Source organism: Aquarana catesbeiana, linkage group LG04 (assembly GCF_042186555.1).
Source record: "Aquarana catesbeiana isolate 2022-GZ linkage group LG04, ASM4218655v1, whole genome shotgun sequence".
In the NCBI taxonomy this organism is placed as follows: domain Eukaryota; kingdom Metazoa; phylum Chordata; class Amphibia; order Anura; family Ranidae; genus Aquarana; species Aquarana catesbeiana.
This window is the reverse complement of record NC_133327.1, coordinates 304,534,929-304,555,791: the sequence shown is the minus strand read 5'-3', so window position 1 is coordinate 304,555,791 and position 20,863 is coordinate 304,534,929. Positions and strand designations below refer to the sequence as shown.

At 40.0% G+C, this 20,863-nt stretch overlaps 1 protein-coding gene across 3 annotated transcripts in view; it reads right to left on the bottom strand.

Annotated features, from left to right (window-relative positions):
- COL19A1 (collagen type XIX alpha 1 chain) overlaps positions 1-20,863 on the bottom strand; it is a 1,371,841-nt gene that overhangs the window by 795,613 nt on the left and 555,365 nt on the right. For all 3 annotated transcript variants that reach the window (XM_073626739.1, XM_073626741.1, XM_073626740.1), the window contains exon 13: positions 10,506-10,559. In XM_073626739.1, the coding sequence (XP_073482840.1) occupies positions 10,506-10,559 (54 nt within the window). The remainder of the gene's footprint in view (positions 1-10,505; positions 10,560-20,863) is intronic.

Sequence of the window (20,863 nt, the reverse complement as noted above, 5' to 3'; positions counted from 1 at the left end):
TGGTTCAGTTATCCTGACTGGGCATCATATGACGCCCTGCAGGATAACATGCTGGCATGTGCCCGTGGGGGCGCACATCAAGGCGATCGGTGATGCGGTGTGTCAGTCTGTTTATCAGCACAGCCCCCCCTCAGATGCCCACACTAGACCACCAGGGAAGCCCCCAGGACCACTAGGGAAGTCCCCAGCATGTGGATGGCCAGGTACATACCCCATGGCCATCCACATGTAAAAAAAATGCCCAAAATATGCTAATCAGTGCCAACAAATGGGCACTGACTGGCACATCATATTTACATTACAAAACAGGGATGCCCAACAGTGCCACCCATCGGTGTCCATTAGTGCCACCTATCAGTGACCACCTATCAGTGCCCATCCATGCCACCTATCAGTGCCACCCATAAGTACCTATTAGTGCCACCTATGAGTGCCCATCAGTGCCACCTATGAGTGCCCATCAGTGCTGCATACCGGTGCCACCTATCAGTGCCCATCAGTGCCGCCTATCAGTGCCCATCATTGCCCATCAGTGCCGCCACATCAGTGCCACCTCATTGGTGCCACCTCATCAGTGCCCATCAGTGCCGCCTTATCAGTCACCGTCAGTGCAGCCATATCAGTGCCCGTCACTGAAGAAGAAAACATACTTATTTACAAAAACATTTAACAGAAACAAAGAAAAATTTATTTTTTTGCTAAATTTTCGGTCTTTTTTTATTTGTTGTGCAAAAAATAAAAATCGCAGAGGTGATCAAATACCACCAAAATAAAGCTCTATTTGTGGGAACAAAATGATAAAAAATTTGTTTGGTAACAGTGTAGCATGACCGTTCAATTGTCATTCAAATTGCGACAGCGCTGAAAGCTGGCTTGGGCAGGAAGGTGCATAAGTGCCTGGTATTGAAGTGGTTAAGAGACTGTGACTGCTCTTGCAGGGTCATAGGTTTCCTAAATAGCCAAGATTACAAAAGCTCAGAGAAAGTCAAACACAAGCTAGAGTAAATTAGATTGTGAACAGATATTTAACTGGCAACCTGCATGAACCAAATTTGCTACTATCTTTTTAGAGTACCCTGCATCTCCAACTCTCTCTCCTAAAACTAAAGTCAGCAATAAAGTCACAAAAAGCCTAAAGTGATTGGCACCCAACTTATACACCCCTCTATACACCAAGGATCCAACCCTGATTGTATTTGTGTCCAGGAGAGTAAGAACTAGGGTATTCAGAGATGTCAGCCTGCTTTAGCATTTTGGGGGTCATTCATAGCCCCCCGAGGGAAGTGGTGCTAGATACACAAGTTGGTATACCCACAGCACTGAAAAAATATAATAAACTGCGCATTTTACTGTTTTAAGCATTAACATCATAAAATGCAAAAAAAAGTGTAATATCATAAACAACCAATAGATTTCACTAGCGGATTTGGCATGGGTTAAATACCATAGGTGAACTTGCAAAGTGTACCTCTAAAGTGCTTTTAAACACATATACATAAATTATATACATAAAATTACATAGAAATACATGCATGGTTTACATCTTCGACAATAAAAGAAGCCAGTTTGATCCAAAAAGGTGATTCTCTTTTTGGGGGGGTCATGGATCAAATTGGCTTCTTTTATTGTCGAAAATGTAAACCATGCAAAGCTACAAGGAAAAATAAAAGGAAAATAGATACATTTAAAGATACATTTAGTATGGTAAGGGAATATAATATTGAGAAGTTCATTACTTGTAAATCGACCCATGTAACCTATCTAATAACCTGCCCTTGTGGGTTGCAATATGTCGGACGTACCACAAGGAATTTGGGAACCAGAATCAATGAGCATCTCAATAATATAATGAAAGGGTTCCCAAAACACAGCCTTTCAAATCTGTTTGGGGTACATCATAATAAGGACCTGAGTCTAGCTACTTTCTTTGGAATCGACAGGGTGGAGAGGGTGCAACATGACCAAAAGAGTATTGAAAAACGAAACAGAGTGGATTTTTAAATTAAATACGCTCAGTCATGCAGGTATTATTGTAGATATAGGTTTAAATAGTTTTCTATCTAATTATTAGGTTGTTGTTTTATTGTTTTATTGGTTATTGTTTAATGGCGGTGTTCCAATTGTATTTAATCCATTTAAAACATTATAGGTATCATTTGGGCAATACCCCACATCACCACAAGATGGTGTATTAATTTATATAACATTGGGAGTAGATATTCCTCTTGTCTCCACTAGAGGCTCTATGCCAATTAGATCTACTATAACTAAGGCACGGTCCATTATTCAACTATAATTATTCAGAATATTTAGTATTAGACTAATGTAGCATAATAAAGTTAGATATTGATCTAAATGTTGTATTGCAAACTCTAGTAGGAGTTTTTTATTCATTAATTGGAAGGATTAAACCAGATTGGATATCCTTGATGAGTGGCAGTAAAAAACTATGGAAGCGGCGTATCCGTTCATGTGACACCTGATGACATCAGTCGTGCTGATGAAACGCATTGGGTGTTGTCGAGTGTGATATGTCACTTCCGCCCATCAGTGGAATGCAGGTGGAGTGCAATTTGACGTACTTGCTTCTACTCTACTTGTATTTTATCTGTACTTGATACAAGTGAAATTTTTTAGTGCTACTTTTAATAAAGCATGTGAATGAACATGTGAAAAGTCAAAACACTTGAACCTGAAAAAGTAGCAAAACACAAGTGAAAATAGAAGAGTAAATCTCAAAATAAAAAGTAATGGTGGTATCAATAAGTGGTCCGTCTAGTGATGAACAACTTTGTGTAAACAATAAAGGAAAAAAAGGAAAAATATCTTGACTACTAATGTCCCAAAAGATGAAGGTTTGTGGAGAAACCAGGGAGTCCGTCAGATAATAAACCTCTTCATGTGGGTAATCGAAGACATCAAATATATGGTTGACAGCAGATATCAAAAAAAGGAATGAAATGGGTACTCTTACCGGAGCGTGTGGATCTGGATGTCAGCGACACCAGATCAAACAAGCATGAATGGGAACAGCACAAGGTATCCTAGGATGATTGACAGGAAAGCTGGAGCAGATTCGGGTGTCCACAGAATGCGGCATCTATCCGATGAGCTTGTCACAGATGGAACAATCCTTGGGCCAATAATGGCCGGATCAGTAAACAAATTAATGATGAAAAATATGTGAAAAGAAAAGGGGGCTCCAGATAGTGCAGATCAAAAGCAACTCTGGTTTTATTTGCATAAAAGCAGCATACAGCAACTGTAAAATGAGTTTACAATGAAAACAAAAATAAAGCAATGTGGGGAGCAAAAAAGCAAGGCCCTATGCGTTTCATCCTAAACAGACTTCTACAGGGGCATCAAACAGCTCCCCCACATTGCAACATATATATAAGTACTGAAAAGCCTAAAACAAATGGCAACCAATCAAAAAATGAATTAGCTAATTGGTTGGTATAGGCTGACCAATGGCGGCAATGGATAGATGAGTCTCCCAACGGTGAGCCTATCAAATAAGGAAATGTTGTGACATATGAAAATAGCAAAAAGAACCACGAGGGCTGAAAGCCCGCAAAATTCAGCAAAGATAGGCACCCAATCAGGATCAATGGCCGCAATGCGGCTATATCTCTAAGCCAATCAAGGATATAGTGTCAGTCTAAATGCCGGAAGTAAGTTGTCACTAATCCCTATACTCGCGCCAAAACTGAGTCACTTCCGGGCTAGAAGGGGAGGAACGTCTTGGCCGAATGGACGTCCACCCCAAAACGAGGCTTGAACGATAACCAATTGCGTGGGAAGCCCTCCGCTCGGAATCAGGAAGCGTCCGCCCCGGAGCGAGGCTAGGACCGCAAGTCATGTGTATGATGTTCACCACGTGACTCGCTGGCATGACATGTGACCTTGTAAGTACGGCCAACAGCAAATCGTATTGCGTCACTCGGTTGTACCAGAGGAATCAGTGTCAGCAATGATGTAAATACATAAAAGAAGAGGCGAGCCTCGGTACCAGGACAAAAGTGAAAATGAATGTAAATAAAAATAAATAAATAAAAATGTGCAGACCAATCTAACATGTGGGGACAATTCCCATCTGCAATGATGTTAGGACCTCGACAACAACCAGGGAAATATTGGATGTAAAATGACCCCTCACAGGACCTATCCCGGCCTATCCCAACCAATTAGCTAATTCATTTTTTGATTGTTTGCCATTTGTTTTAGGCTTTTCAGTACTTATATATGTTGCAATGTGGGGGAGCTGTTTGATGCCCCTGTAGAAGTCCATTTAGGACGAAACGCGTAGGGCCTTGCTTCTTGGCTCCCCACATTGCTTTATTTTTATTGTTTTTATTGTGATCACATTTTACAGTTGCTGTATGCTGCTTTTATGCAAATAAAACCAGAGTTGCTTTTGATCTGGAGCTCCCTTTTCTTTTCACATATTTTTCATCATGAATTCGTTTACTCTACTGATCCGGCCATTATTGGCCCAAGGATTGTTCCATCTGTGACAAGCTCATCGGATAGATGCCGCCTTCTGTGGACACCCGAATCTGCTCCAGCTTTCCTGTCAATCATCGTAGGATACCTTGTGCTGTTCCCATTCATGCTTGTTTGATCTGGTGTCGCTGACATCCAGATCCACACGCTCTGGTAAAAGTACCCATTTCATTCCTTTTTTGTGATATCTTCTGTCAACCATATATTTGATGTCTTCGATTACCCACATGAAGAGGTTTATTATCTGACGGACTCCCTGGTTTCTCCACAAACCTTCATCTTTTGGGACATTAGTAGTCAAGATATTTTTCCTTTTTTTCCTTTATTGTTTACACAAGTTGTTCATCACTAGACGGACCACTTATTGATACCACTCATTACTTTTTATTTTGAGATTTACTCTTCAATTTTACTTGTGTTTTGCTACTTTTTCAGGTTCAAGTGTTTTGACTTTTCACATGTTCATTCACATGCTTTTCATTATTACCATTTCTTAAATAATTTTCAGACAATGTAGCTGCTTCACACAGCTTTTAACGGTGCTACATTCACATCCACCCTGAGTTTACAAATTTTAGTCACATTTCTATGTAGCTGCTCTAGTTTCTGTATTTTTTCCAAAACAGCGCAGCTTTATCTTTTTTTCATACTCTACTTTTAATAAACCATACGTACTTCACCATGGGAGACTGATTCTGGTGGCCTTTGATCCAGTCTGCCTTTGGAGCCTTCCTTGCTGAATCGCTAATTTGGAGTAATCCTATGTATATCTGCTGTATATGATTCCTGTAATGGGGGTTATATAAATTCAGTGAGTAGGCTGTGTGACAGGTTTTGGTGGAGCATGACCCTTAGTCGCTTAACTGTTCAATCAATGAAATCCTATGCACCATTGAAAATCATTTGATGGAAGCTTTTGGACACTGCACTTTCACATAATAAATATACACATATGTTGGACACTGCACTTTTAATTTTAATTTTTTTTTCAACTTTTTGATATCCATTGGAGACATCTGGTGGCATTTTATGTATTTTTTTGTAATTTGATGTATATAATTTATGTATATTTGTTTACAAGCACTTTAGAAGTACAATTTGCACATTCACCTATGACAGTGATGGTGAACCTTGGCACCCCAGATGTTTTGGAACTAAACTTCCCGTGATGCTCATACACTCTGCAGTGTAGTTGAGCATCATGGCAAATGTAGTTCCAAAACATCTGGAGTGTCAAGATTTGCCATCATTGACATATGGTATCTAACCCATGCCAAAAACGCGACTGACATCTAGTGGTCGTTTATGATATTACACTTTCTTGCATTGTAGAATGTTAATGTTTTAAAACAGTAGGGTGTGGGGTTTATTATAATTCTTCATACCACTAAGGTTACTAGCCAAAAACGCGACTGACATCTAGTGGTCGTTTATGATATTACACTTTTTTGCATTTTAGGATGTTAATGTTTTAAAACAGTAGGGTGCGGGGTTTATTATAATTCTTCATACCACTAAGGTTACTAGCCTCATAACAAGCAGCCCCTAAAATAAAATAGTACATTACAAACATGTGCGCAGGTAGGGGAGGTATTCCCTCCCCTTTTTACATACCCACAGAACCGATGAGCGTAAACAGACTCCAAAATAATGCAGGGCATTTATTTAAATAAAAGCTTGGGGCTGAAGGGTGGCCACCTCTTTACTTACAGTGGTACTTTAGTTCTCTGCATTAACATCTCAGTGCCGGCAATGAATGTGACCATAGTTGATTCATGTGGTGGAGGGGGGGATGGGCAATTCGGTTGAGCTCTGCATGAAATCTGAAAATTTTAAACTTAAAGTTGAGTTCCAATGAAGTGATGAGTAATTCATGCCATTTTCAAGGCTAATAGACAAGAGACTGTCAAACAAAGGCATATGGAGCTTCCCACTGCCATGAAGGAGCATATACCACAAAATAAAAAAAAATAAAAAAACTGTACAGGGGGGGGGGGGTCCACCCTTTAATATGACTTTGAGGGCAACAAGGGAGAGGCACCTATCCTTAAGTGACATGCTTGGGAGAATTGTAAGTGGTGTTACAGAACTGTAAAATTTTCACAGAATAAATTGTATTCTGGCATCACAGTATTCTGGAGATATTGATGAATTTTTTTTAATTTTTAAATTTAGAAGCAGTAGCAACCCAATCTGCTTTATTGCAAATTACAAATAAGTAATATTTATGTCATTTTGGCTGTGAAACTATTTTTTATCCAGCATTAAAAAGCCTGAATTGGACTGAAAAGCCCTATGGAAGTACCAGCCACAAGGGATCTAAAAGCCAGTAGGAAGGTTCACTCTGTACAAACTGGCCAGTGGCAAAGCAGTTTAATAAGACAGTGTGTGAGTTTTTTTATTTGTAGTAACACACTGTATTGTCTTGAAAGCTTAACAAAATGTGAGAACATGGTGCACTTCAAAACCACAGCCCCACATTCCAAAAACCCCTTCCATCCTTATATCCCAATTATTCTCCAAATATTTAAAATATAAATGTCAGTTATGTGTTTGGTAAAATTGGCTAGCATCAGGACAGTATATGAGCACTTAAGTAGGCAAAAAATAAGAGCTCTGCAGTTTGGGCCCTTTTTTATGTATCTGCTGCAAAAACCACTATATCAGCTATGTTAAAAGTACCAGCCATTTGGGTACCACATGCATTTGGAAACACATGACTCTACACCACAGAGCTTGGTTGGAGCAGCACCTCAAAGAAGCAAGTTGGCAAAAAAAGGCTTTCATCCTCCCTCACCTTCCTACCTTACTTTCTGTATCACTACCCCCTCCACATCACTCTCCTCCTGCATCCACTTCAACATCTGCAGCCTCTAGTGAAAGGGAGGGACATCTCACAAGGGGTTTTATGAGCTTAGGATATGTCACATCATGCAGGGAAGAAGGTCATGTGGCCAGGCTCAGGAGGGTCAAGTGAGAGTTTTCAATCTCTGTAGAATTTTCTGCTGGTGACAGTGCAGTCACCTCTACAACTTCCTCCCCACTGGCCTTATTCTACGTCTCCTCAAAATAAGTGACCTCCCTCCATGCACCGCAGAAAATATGCCATGTTTCAGGCTAAGTGCTGCCATCATTAGCATCTCCTGTCACTTTTTTTTTCTACTACTGCTCATGTGCCTTTTTCCTCCTCCTCAAGCTATTCCTGTTATAGGCCTTCCATCTGGCTATGAGAATTAGTTGGAAATTTTTTATCAATGTTATCTATAGGCTGGTCTGATCTCTGCAATCTTTTTAAGGATTTTTTAAACAGTTGAGCCCCCAGTGATATTTACTAAGTAGGAACAACAATATGTCTCCTCCCCCAGTCAGTCACATCCCCATACAATTAGAACACATCTAGGGAACACACTTTTAACCCCTTGATCACCCCTAGTGTCATCCCCTTCCCTACCAGTGACATTTACATAGTAATCAGTGCATATATATATATATATATATATATATATATATATATATATATATATATATATATATATATATATTATTATTATATATATATAAATGTCAATGGTCCCAAAAATGTGTCAAAAGTGTCCGATCTGTCTGCCGCAATGTCGCAGTACTGCTAAAAATTGCAGATCACCGCCATTGTAGAAAAAAAAAAACTCCATTTAAAAATGCCATAAAAATGCCAAAAATATTTCCCATTTCCTATAACTTTTTGCGCAAACAAATCAATATATGCTTATTGCGATTATTTTTTCTACAAAAATATGTAGAAGAATATATATTGGCCCAAACTGATGAAGAAATTTGTTTTTTAAAAACATTTTTTGGGGATATTTATTATAGCAAAAAGTAAAAAATATTGGTTTTTTTTTTCAAAATTGTCACTTTTTTTGTATATAGCGAAAAAAAAAATAAAAACCACAGAGGTGATCAAAAGAAAGCTCTATTTGTGGGGAAAAAATGATGCAAATTTCGTTTGGGTACAGCATTGCAAGACCGCGCAACTGTCAGTTAAAGCAAAGCAGTGCCAAATTGTAAAAAGTGCTCTGGTCAGGTAAAATCTTCTGGGGCTGAAGTGGTTAAGTGATTGTCACCACATTTTCCGACAGGTGGTGTCCCCACACACCTTTGCTGAACACCTGGAGGGCTTCCCAGATCGCTTTCAACTCCCTCCAATTAACTGACCTACAGGTCCCCCCTTAGACCAAGAGCCCTGATGCCAATGTAAAGTGTATGATGTTTGCCCTGATCATGTATATATATTTTTTGGTTTAGTGATACAAATATTTTTAAAAAATACAGTTTATGTTCGTACATTGGCCTAAAATGTGTGGCTTGATCTGTACTTTTTTTTATACTTTCAATAAATGATTGGGTTCTCCCAACAAGAGTTGCATTATTCCGGACACTGGGTGCTTCTCCCACCCCATTCAAGTATCATTTCTGTTGAAACGACAGCGCTGTTGCACCAATAAGGAAGCAGCTTAAACCTCCCAAAAAAAGGGGAAAATCACAATACACCAAAACCACCAAAATACCAGTAACCATTTAAATCCGTCCAGCGTGGTCTCCAGCTACAACTAGTCATTTCTGAACCATTAACATTTAAAGTGGAAGATAAGGCCAATCCAAATTATTCTAAAAAATGCTGTCTATTTTCATTTACCTGTCTGCATGTGACTTGACCAAGTCGGATTAAAAAAGGTATTTACACTGCTATGCAGGGTAGGTAGGAGCAAGGGCCCGGCAGCATTTTTTAAGAATAATTGTTATTAGCCTTTGCTAACACTTTAAACTAGCCCCTACAAGGGGGCCTAGGCATCTAACCTCCTCCTTGATACTTAACCCTTACCCTATGTCTTAACATTTGGTCTTTAAAGTATATCTAAACCCAAAACTTTTTGGGGGTAATTTTAGATAGAACAGGGATTTCTTTTTTTACTATCTGTGTCTCATTAGAGGGATTTTTTTTAATTTCCTGTTCTGTAGACTCATCAGAAAATGAGAGGTTATATTTCCAATGTAATGGAAAACCCATTTTAGACAGCTGTCACAGAGGAACAAGTGTCTACATCATCTCCATTGGAAGATTTCTCCTATATTAGTGTTCAGGTTTTATATCAAAATTTTGGATTTATCCATAACTTCAATGCCTTGGTGATCCGTGCAATTAGAGAAAGTCAAAAACCTTACTGGGGACTCAATAGACAGAAATAAAAATCTTACATTGGTTCTAAACCCTCACCACTATCGAAAAAAAAAAAGTTTGCTTTTAGTTATATTTTAACTTCTTACCCTAACCTAAACCCCTAATGTCACCCAGTAACACTTATATTACACTGTGGAATAACTTGATAAATGCATATCACTGTGATTGACATGGCCTGCAGTTTCCAGTGCTGTTTGCTGAACAACCAGAGTAGAGACACATGCCAAATGTGGTGCTGTAGGTGTTACTGAACTGCAGCAGATAAAAATGAGGCCTTTTACCCTGTCAGAAAGGACTGTGCTGTGTGAATGAGCAGATGTATACCTCTGACTGGATAGACAGAAAAACAAACCCTTTGGCAGGTAAAAAACCCTCATATATGTATTTTATCAGTGTATTTAGATGTTTGACTGCAGTAAAACTATACTAAGAAAAGAAAAAAACTTGAATGCAAGCAAGAAACTTGTCTTTTTTTAATCAAATAATTACAAGACTGGAAATTTTTCCATAATGCCAATCGATTAGTTACGTTTTGATTAACCAGTGGGATGACCTTTAAAGTAGTATTTCCCTTTTTTTTCTTTTTCTTTTTTCTTTTTTTTTTGTGGCTTCTTTTAGAACACTGGCTCAGTGTTGATGGAGATATGTACTTGTATGATGCATACTCACAGACTGAGATAATTTTGAGATGATTTTCATTATCTACTCATCTGTATTTCCACACAAAAGCATATACTCTTTCCAGCACACTGAGAATAGTTTCCATTCATGTTATACTCACATCTTTGCCATGAAGACCAGGATGACCCGTTTCCCCTTTTTCCCCCTTTTCACCCTGAAAAAAAAAACACAAAATCTATAAACTGGAGATGTGCAACTGTGTCATCAACACTACAATAATCATCACCATCTGTATGTTGGGTAAGTAAACACAGATTTTCTATGAAACAATAGGTCTGTATAGTAGGGCTGTTCATAAAAAGAATTTATGCTTACTAATTTTTGATAGCTGGGACCATTATGTGGTGGTTTACAGGCGGCAAGGCCAAAATGAATATGTATTTATAAGTTATTTTTTGCTTGGTCTAAAGCAGATGTAATAAAATAGGATTTTTGACTTACTGTCAAATCCTTTTCTCGGATAACACTACAGGACAAAGAATAAAGTTATTCAAGTATGTTGAGTAAGGCTGCTGCCTCCAGAAGATTTAATAATCGCAAAAAACAAAATTATAATAACAGTACAGTATAACCCACTCCCAGCATGACTCAATTTTGTTAGCAAGAAAAAGAAAGGGTGAATCAAAATAATGAAGAGAATGAACCTATGTCTCATCCTGTGTCATTATGAGACACAGGATGCAGTTAGATACATTGGCACTGCCCCCTTTTGACATCACCGACTGATGACATCACATGGGGCAGTGCCATCAGGTGATGTCACCGGGTGAGCCCACCCCTTAGGTATTTAAGAACTGTCAGATGGCTGAGCCTTCGGTGCGAGTGGAGCTATTTTTTTTGCCTTTTTTCGGGTCAGCGGTGCTGGCTGGCGTCGTGATTGATGATGGATCTACACCGGGGGGGATGTTGTTTTTGTTTTTTTGATAAAGAAATTGTCAAAAACTGTTTCTGTGTTTTTGTTTCTTTTTGACACTTTTTCTGGTTAATGAGTAGTGGTACAATGTACCCCATACTCATTCACATGGGAGGTGGGATTTGGAGGCCCCCTTGTTAAAGGGGGCCCCCTTGTTAAAGGGGGATTACATATTCTGATAAGCCCCCTGCTCGCAGACCTCCACAACCACTGGCCAGGGTTGTGGGAAAGAGGCCTTTATCCCCATCAACATGGGGACAAGGTGTTTCTGGGGTGGGGGGCAGAGCCCCAAAGCACCCCCATGTTGAGGGAATGTGGCCTGGTATTGTTAAGGAAGGGAGGGCGCTCGCTCATCTTTCCTCTTTCCTGGCCTGCCATATTTCATGCTTGGATAAGGGTCTTGTATAGGTTTTGGTGGGGACCCCACGCCACTTTTTAAAAATATTGGCATGGGGGTTCCTCTTAAAATTCATACCAGACCTAAGTTCCTGGTATGGATTTGGGGGCAAGGAAAAGGACACAGCACCTCTGAGTGCAGTATTAAGGAACCATTTATTGATAAAAGCAATAGACAAACTACTCACAAAGGGAGCATGAATGTGCGCATTGTTATCAAAGGTTGTCCTGTAGTAGGATCCGGGGGTGATCACTCCTAGATGTCCATGTCTCCAAGGTGAACTGCCTGCATTCTCCACTGTCTTGCACAGGCTGCGAGTGTTGGAATCCACCCGTGCAAGCCACCAGCTGCACCCCGAGACACGGACATCTAGGAGTGGTCACCCCCATAGTTCATCTATTGCTTTTATCAATAAATGGTTCCTTAATAATGCACTTAGAGGCGCTGTGTCCTTTTCCTTGTTGCTTTGTAGAGATTGCTTCTAGCTCTTCACACTGGCTGCCCTTGTTGCTGGAACATGTATTTCCCTCCATTCATAGACTGCCACTATGGACATTGCGCCTCTTATTGAGAGACATTTTTAACCCCTTATTTGTTTCCTTAAATCTTACTTTTTGGTCCATAAATACCTCCAGGGCACCTTTCCATATGAAAGTTGAGTCCTATTCTTGTTTGTATGGATTTGGGGTGTTGGGTTCCTCTTTAAAATGCATAACAGGCCTGGCATGTATTGGGGGGGGGGACCCCATGCCATTTTTTTCTCAATTTTTTTAGTGCTGGCAATGTTTTTATTTTGACATTAAGCTGTCAGTGGAAAACCCCAGCTGATAAGTCATTAATTTTTTTTTTTTATTTCAGGTACTTATATAGCACCGTCAATTTACACAGCACTTTACATATACAATGTACATTCACATCAGTCCCTGCCCTCAAGCGTACAATCTAAGGTCCCTAACTCACATTCAAACATACACATACATTCTTAACAACCAGCTAATAGTAAAGACGTTGGTGGCCACCGGCTCCACAAATTTGCATCTGAACCGTATCTAAATCACAGCTGAGCCACTGAACAGCTACTTTGGAAATTCGTAGTGAAAACTGAGGTAAAATTCGCACTGGACATGTGTGAACCTATAAGGCAGAAGCTGTCATTCACTAAGGCCTGAACATTCACCTTGTAAACTCTAATCTAATGAATGTGTGACCCAGGAACTAGTTGACAGCCTTCCAAATCTGAGAAACAGATGCTTGATGCTGAAAAGTTAAGAAAGCACTATGTCAGCTACATCATGCACTGATTTAGTGGAGTGCATTCTGACCGTGAAAAGGGGAACCTTACCCTAAGAGACATAAGACTCAATAATGAGCTGTCAAATCCTCCTAAAGATACTGGCTGCACCCTCCAGAGACCTTCAGGGGTGACAAAGAAAGAGTAAGAATGTCAAAAGAATGCTGTAGCTAAACTCAAACAGTGTATGCCACATCCAGGCAATAGAGGGAAATCTTTGTTTATGTTTTGGAGTAGGAGAGAGAGATGGTAGAACAATTTCCTGGTTAAAGTGAAAAGAAGAAACCACCTTGTGAAAAAAAAGGTACAAGAAAGGGTTCAGTACGGGTTAAGGATGCCAACTGAAACTTACCTTGAAGAGGTGATAGTAATGAGCAGGCAACCGTATGAGTAAGTAGAGACAACAATATCTCTAATATATCAAAATGGACTTTAAAGTGCCAGGAGAACCAGACTAAAATCCAACAGAGCCACTGGGAAACATGCAGGATCAGCAACACATGTGACACCCTGAGAAAATTCCTGAAGACTGAGCATTGACCATAGTACCCAAGGCCAAACAGTGACCCAGACCAGACTGGAGAGAAAAAAAAAACAGGATTTGTCCCAACAGGAACTTCATGGCGTGGAGTCTCCTAATCTCACATGCAGAGGAATATGTTTTGTTGAGATGGTAGACTTTGTTAGGAGTTGATTTCCTAGCTTTCAAGAATGTAAAGATGACCAAAGACCTCTGTCCCTCAGGACCTGGGCTTAAACAGAGAAGCAGGGTGTCAAACTGACCCTTTGGACAAAAGATCTGGAAGATCTTAGAGGTCCCACGAAGAGTCTGCCAGGAGTTGCCAAAGGCTGAGTATCACATCCTTCTGGGCCAGTTTGGTGCAAAGAGAATTACAGGAATGCCCTCCATATGGATCCTACATAATAAGCAAGGAAAATGTTTCAATGGAGGAAAAGCATAGATCAGACTGGGCTAATCCCACAACGTCACCAGTGCAACCACTGTGATGACTAGAGAGTCCCTGGATCTGGACTGGCATCCCCCACCTGCATTGGAGGTCTTGAAACACATCAAAGTGAAAAGACCATCCTCCAGAGTCCAGATGCTAAAGACTAAAGAAGTCAGCCTTCCAGTATTCCTAGTCTGGGATATGCATGGCAGTCCAAACAGAAATGTGGACTTCTGCCCAAACCAGAATCAGAGCCTCTTGTCTTTTAGCCTTTAAACTTCTGGTGCCTCCCTGATATTTAAATGTTAGCCACTGTAATGGTCCTATCCAATTGAATACCAGACAAAAAACCTTCCAAATGAATGGACCAGCATTGAAGAGATAATTGAATTGCTCTAATTCCAAAATATTGATCCAGATCTGAGGAGCATCCTCTGACAAGTACCATGTAATGAGAGGGTACCTAGGACTCCTCCCCAATCTAACACACTGGCATCCATTGAATCATTCAAACCATTGAGAGGAAGAATTATCCTTATTCCTTTGCGGAACTAGACATAAAAATATGCTATATATACACTGTTGAGCACAAAATAAGATCTAAAACCTCTTGGTAGCAATTAGTCCATAGATTCCATATGGTCCATAAGAGGGGAATCAAGCTAGTGCAGAGAACAAAACAGGGCATGGGAATGTGTTATTTTTCTGGTAGGTTTAATGAACAATACTGGTACCAGGATGGTAGCTTTGAAATGCATTGCCTTCACCACATAAACTTCTCCTCTCCATGTGTACCATCAGCTGCTGCAGATGCCACTTTTACTTAGAGCTGAGTGGGTCCAGCATGCCAGTACCAGCTTTATGTGTGACAGCTTGCCAACTGAATACATACTCTGGGACTATATAACACTGCTGATTTGTAGAGATTCTGTTTGCCATAAGATGTTTACTTTTTGTGAATAGATATTATTTTATTGTTCATTAGATACAGTATATCAGTTAATTTCCACATTCCTGTGCCCTGTTTTGTCTCTACTCTCTCCAAACTTTTGACGCACCCCAGAAGGGCAAGCTTAGTCCTGCTGGATGTATGAGACAATCCAGAGACTGTGCCCTCTTCTTCTACATTGCCAGAATGTGGAGTTGCAATGGTGTGGAGTGAAACTGGGCATTAGAAATTGTCTCAAAGGGGGACACCATTTGGCCCAAGACCTTACGGAAAAACCTGAAAGCTGGAAGGATCCTGGACTGCAAAGTTTGAATGTGAGAGTGGAGAGACTAGAGATTTTTTCAAGGTGAAGGAAAACCTTGGACAGGGCCATGTCTAAGATTGGGCACAGATATTTCTGGTAATGAAATGCCAAATCTTTGTAGGGCCTGTACGGTCTGTTGGACCCTGACTGACAGAATCAGCTGTTCCTTTTGAGAAGGTGGTCTGAATATCCCACTATGGGGATGCCCTAAGAGCGAAGCAGAGCAGGAACAGAGGATAGCACCCTGGTGAAGATTTTAAGTGCAGTTTATAAGCCAAAAGGAAGGTCAACAAATTGGAAATGCTTGTCCACAGCAAAATGCAGTTAGCTTTGACTGGCTGGGAAGATGGGGACCTGCAAGTATGCATTCTTTTTTAAATCAAACAAGGTTTTATTGATTAACAGGTGCATACATAATATGTTTGCTTTAACACATGAACTCTGTAATTAGTACATCAATTATTGTAAATCCAATACAGATGATAGTAAATACTATATGTTTGTTTTGTAGGGATATTCAAGGTATATACACTTATCACGTAAACACTATACAGCCAAACGCATAACCAGTAAATCATTCTATATCACTTGAGTTGTGTTATATACATGTATCAGGTTCTTGCAGCCATCGATCCCATATCTTGTTGTAATTGGTAGGGCATCCTCTATTAATATATATGCATTTTTTATACGGTAAGGTATGATTTACTTCCACCTTCCAGTCCACTATTTTGGGAGGCGCTTGTCTAATCCACTTTTTGGCTATAACCTTTCTTGCTGCAAAAAGTGTTTCATGTAGAAATGTTTTTTGTGTATTTGTCTATTGTGTCTGGAATTATACCCAGAAGGCATTGTTTTGGGTCTAGAGCTATGGGTGAGCCCATTGTGTCGTGTAGAAATATCACAATTTGTTCCCAGAAGCCTTGAATCCTAGGACATGTCCAGATTACGTGGAAAAAGGTGCCTGTCACCCTCCCACACATCTGGCACGTAGTAGATTGTGTTCGTTTATATCTTGCCACTCTAAGGGGTGTAAGATATGCCCTGTGAATAATGTAAAGCTGCGACAAACGGTCAGATAATTTGGGGGATACAGCTTTGCAAGACTCCAGTGCCTCCTCCCACTCCTCATCCTCTATTGGTCCCACCTCTCTTTCCCATCTTGGTTTGAGATCATACGCTATTTTAGTAGATACAGGGGTGGAGAGCATGTTATAAAAAGCTGAGATCAATTTATGGGGGTCTGTGCTCTTAATTACTGCCATGAGAACATTAGGAGTGGGGTTTGGACGGGAGTCAGGAAATTGTGCTTGTGTCGCATGACGGACTTGTAGAAATCTAAAGAACATCTGATTCTGAATTGCAAATTCTTCTTTGAGTGAATCAAAGGTTTTGAGATGTCCATCTTTTAATAGGTGGTGTAGGTAAAATACTCCCTGCTTAGACCATAAAAATGTGTCATGAATTTTGTTAAACTCAGGAAGGTTCTTGTTATGCCATATCGGCGTGTAATCATTGAGCTGCGTAATTTCAAGTTTAGAGGCGGCTAAGTCCCATATTCTCCTGTAGTGGTACAGCATGGTATGTTTATTTTCTTCTAGCTCCATCCCCCCCGAAACCAAAGCTATTGCATATATTGGGTCCTTGGTGTGTTGTGCCCACTTTGGACATAGGAGCGTAAGAAATCTCTCACTGTCCGTTTTATCTAAGTGGAAAAGTTGTGACAATTGCGATGCAATATAATATAACTTGAAGTCAGGGAGAGCTGTGCCTCCTAGGTCAGTCGGATTCTTAAGAGTTTGCCATGCTAGTTTATGTCTGTTGGTACCCCACACAAATGGCTTAAGGAGGGACTCTAGGGATTTAAAATGTTTCAGGGGTAGGTAAACTGGAGTATGCCAAAGAACATACAGTATTTTAGGGAGTAAGACCATTTTGATTAAGTTTATGCGACCACAGATTCCCAATGGTAGTTTGGACCAAGCCCGTATTTAATTTTTAATCATGGAGATGAGAGGATCTATATTTAGGGATATATAGTCTGCAGGGGATCTAGATATATGAATCCCTAAATATTTAATAACCTCAACTCTCTTTAACGGAAGCCTGGTTTGGGATTCTGTGGGTGGAAAGCTATCAATTGGTAAAATCTGGGACTTGTCCCAATTGATTTTCAGTCCTGAAAATGTTCCAAATTGTTCAATCGTGCTGAGTGCAGAACTCAATGAAGGGCCTGAATCCGATAAATACAGTAGCGTATCATCTGCATACATACTAATTTTTTCAATTACAGAGCCCAGTCTTAGTCCTTTGATCTTCGGGTTTGCTCGGATGGATATCGCCAGGGGTTCCGCTGCGAGGGCATACAATAATGGAGATAAGGGGCAGCCCTGTCTCGTGCCTCTGCTGAGGTCAAACATCTGAGACGACCACCCGTTAGCTACCACTTTGGCTCTAGGTGCTTGGTATAGTAATTGAACCCATTTAATAAATTTCGGGCCAAAGCCATAACCCTCCAAGCATCTCCATAGATACCTCCACTCCACCGAGTCGAAGGCTTTTGCTGTGTCCAGAGTCACCACAACTCGCGAGTCAACCTCCTCGTGTGTAGCCTGTATATTAATATATAATTTCCGGAGGTTAAACGAGGTGTTGCGGCCAGGCATGAAACCTGCCTGGTCTGTATGTATTAATGATAGAATGACTTGATTAAGCCTAATGGATAGTACTTTGGCTAATATTTTAATATCGACCTGTAAAAGGGATATTGGACGATAGGATTCTGGGTATCCTGGGTCCTTTCCTGGTTTAGGGATAAGGACTATTGTTGCCTCTGTCATAGATGGGGGTAAGGTCCCTGTTTCAAAAAGATGATTATATAACGTTAGCAGTTTAGGAATTAGTAGTTCGCTAAATTGGGAATAAAACTCAATTGGTAGTCCGTCCGATCCTGGGGATTTGGACCTAGCAAAACTGGCTATAGCTGTTGTGATTTCGTCTATAGTAAGGGGTGCCTCTAGTAGGTCTACTTGTTCTTCTGCAAGTATGCATTCTTGATATCCACAGAGGCCAGAAGTTCTCTTGGATAGAGAGAAGCAATGATGAACTGGGTGGATTCCACAAGGAACCTTTGTACAAAGAGGAATGTGTTGAAAAACCTTAAATCCTCTCCTTTTCTGGGACAATGGCTGTGATCCTTGTGAGAGAAGCTGCACTGAAGTAATGTGAAGATCCTCCAAACCTTTGTGGGGATGTTGGATAGTTTGACAACACGAAGATGGGTGGAGGCAGATAATGAAATTGTATTTTGTAGCACCTGGATAGAACTTTCTAGACCCAGATATCTGAAGCACGTTGACCAGATAGCCACTAAGACCAATAGAATCCCCCAACTCTAACAGGTGGTGGGCACCCCCTATTGTGAGGTAGACTTTCTCGCAGTCTTGGAGGACTTGGGGATCCAGAACTTTAGAAGACCTAGAGGCCTGAGAGAAACAAAGTGACCTTATTTTTCTTTTTCTGGGGCAAAGGAGTACTCTTTCCACATGTGTCTTCCTTAATAAAGTTGTACAGGCATTTATCAAAGAAGTATTCCCCATCAAAGGGCATACGCAAGAGATATTTCTTGAGCTGATGCACTACAGACCAACATTTGTCCAATAGGTCCTTTGCATATGCACCAAAAAAAGACCCATTCTGGATTTTTAGGTATTAAATACCCACTAGCCCATCAACCGTCTGGGTGCCTCCACCAAAGAGCTGCTTCCTCCACCATGGAACCAGGAATAAATTATTATAGCTGAGAATTGCACCCAAGAACTAGACAACACTAGCTTAGGTGCCAACTGGAACTCTCTTTATTGTAAATTCACACAGAATTTATATCAAACAAAATCAGATAAGAACTTGATCACGTTATCCTAAACAATGCAAACTTTAAACAGTAATATCATCAGTACATCTTACAGTACATCTAATGAGCAGCTAACAGTTACCTATTTAAACAGTGATAAAATTAACAGTAAGCTAATCAACAGCCAGGCACCCAGACAGCTTTGATTAGTCAGGGAGCCCACCCCAGACAATCCAGCAACAAGCCCATAGCCCTAGATACGCGAAGTACATTACACATGCTGTCTTTCAGGTGTTTGGCTTTCACTTGTGCAATCTGTCCACTAGAAAAGTCATCATAAGACAAAACTCATACAATGCTCTAGCAGCCTGAAAAAGTGGAATTATTTATCTTCATAGATTTCTTGAGGGAGATTGTTGATTAATATTTCTGTCCCGAGTGGAGGAAGCAACTTTTTGGCGAAGGTACCCAGGCAGGGTGCCAGGTGGTCTGTCACATTTGGTTGGCAGTGGTGTGATGCTTCTTGCAGACTGGGTTGAGAAGCTCCTCCACTTGGGACTTGTTCCCTCTCCTGCAGACGCTCGAGGATTCCCTGTCTCTGTGCTACAGCAGTATGAGGAGAAGTTCCCCGTACAAGTTTTCACTTTTTGAAGTGCTGATCACGGGTGCAATGCTTTCCAGGCTCCTAAAAAAGTTGTAAATGCAATTTTTCTACATGTAAAAAATGTGCATTTATAATTTTTTTTTTAAAGGTGAACCTATCGTTTACTACATAAGGCATATCACAAAGCATTTATTGTTGCGGTGGTTTCCAAAGCAAAAGAAAAACCAAAGAGATATCGAATATAGGAAATCTAATTTTCTCACAGCAAGAACCTTTTCCACTTGGTTTCCAGTGCTTGGTGAAAATTGTTCTTATGATGCAATGACACATTTTACCAGTAAGTGGCACCAACTGTGAAGTTTCCGATTGTTTTCATCTGCAATTCCAAATCCAACAAAAAGACAACAGCGATGGAGATCTAATTTAGGGATTCTTTGGGAGATCTCTAAGGGTTTTCATTGTAACCCACAGTAGGATTCTATTCCACTTTGTTTCCAATTCTCGATGAGGTCCATTATTATGATGCATTACCATATTTTGCCAGCAAGTGGCACCAGCTGTGCAGTTTTCTATGACAACTTCAGATTCAACAAAAGACCACAACCAATAAAAAAGTTGAAGTGAAAACTCCTTTAAGGAATTCCTTTTTTGTATACTGTAGTCATATCTACAATGCTATTAAACTAACAAAAAAGTAATATTATTTTTGAAGAGGATCTCTTACTTTCCTTTTTTCTGTTGTGTTCTATCTGTAAAGTCTACCTGCATTTCATGACCATTACTCAACATCATAATACTATGAACACTAGCTCTCCTTGGACAATAGCAAGTGTCTCATGTGTATATCTTATACGTATAGTTCATTGATGATGTGGCACAGCAATAACCCTTGAAATATGAGTAAGAAAGGAGGACTCAGGTGCAACCTATATTCCATTAAAAGAAGAATGTAGAAACCAAAGATAGCATCTAGAGTTTAAGCCAAAGCCTAGTTTATTCAGAAAAAAAAATGCTGTAACTCTTTCAATAAGTACATTTTTTCAACAGAAATGTACATATGATATTAAGAGTCTCATTGGTTATTATACTAGCATCAAAGTCAAACACAGACAGACACACATATGTTGAATAATAAACTATAATTTGTAAACAAACCTGCTAAAATGCCCCATAAATGATTTCACTGTATGGAAGTAT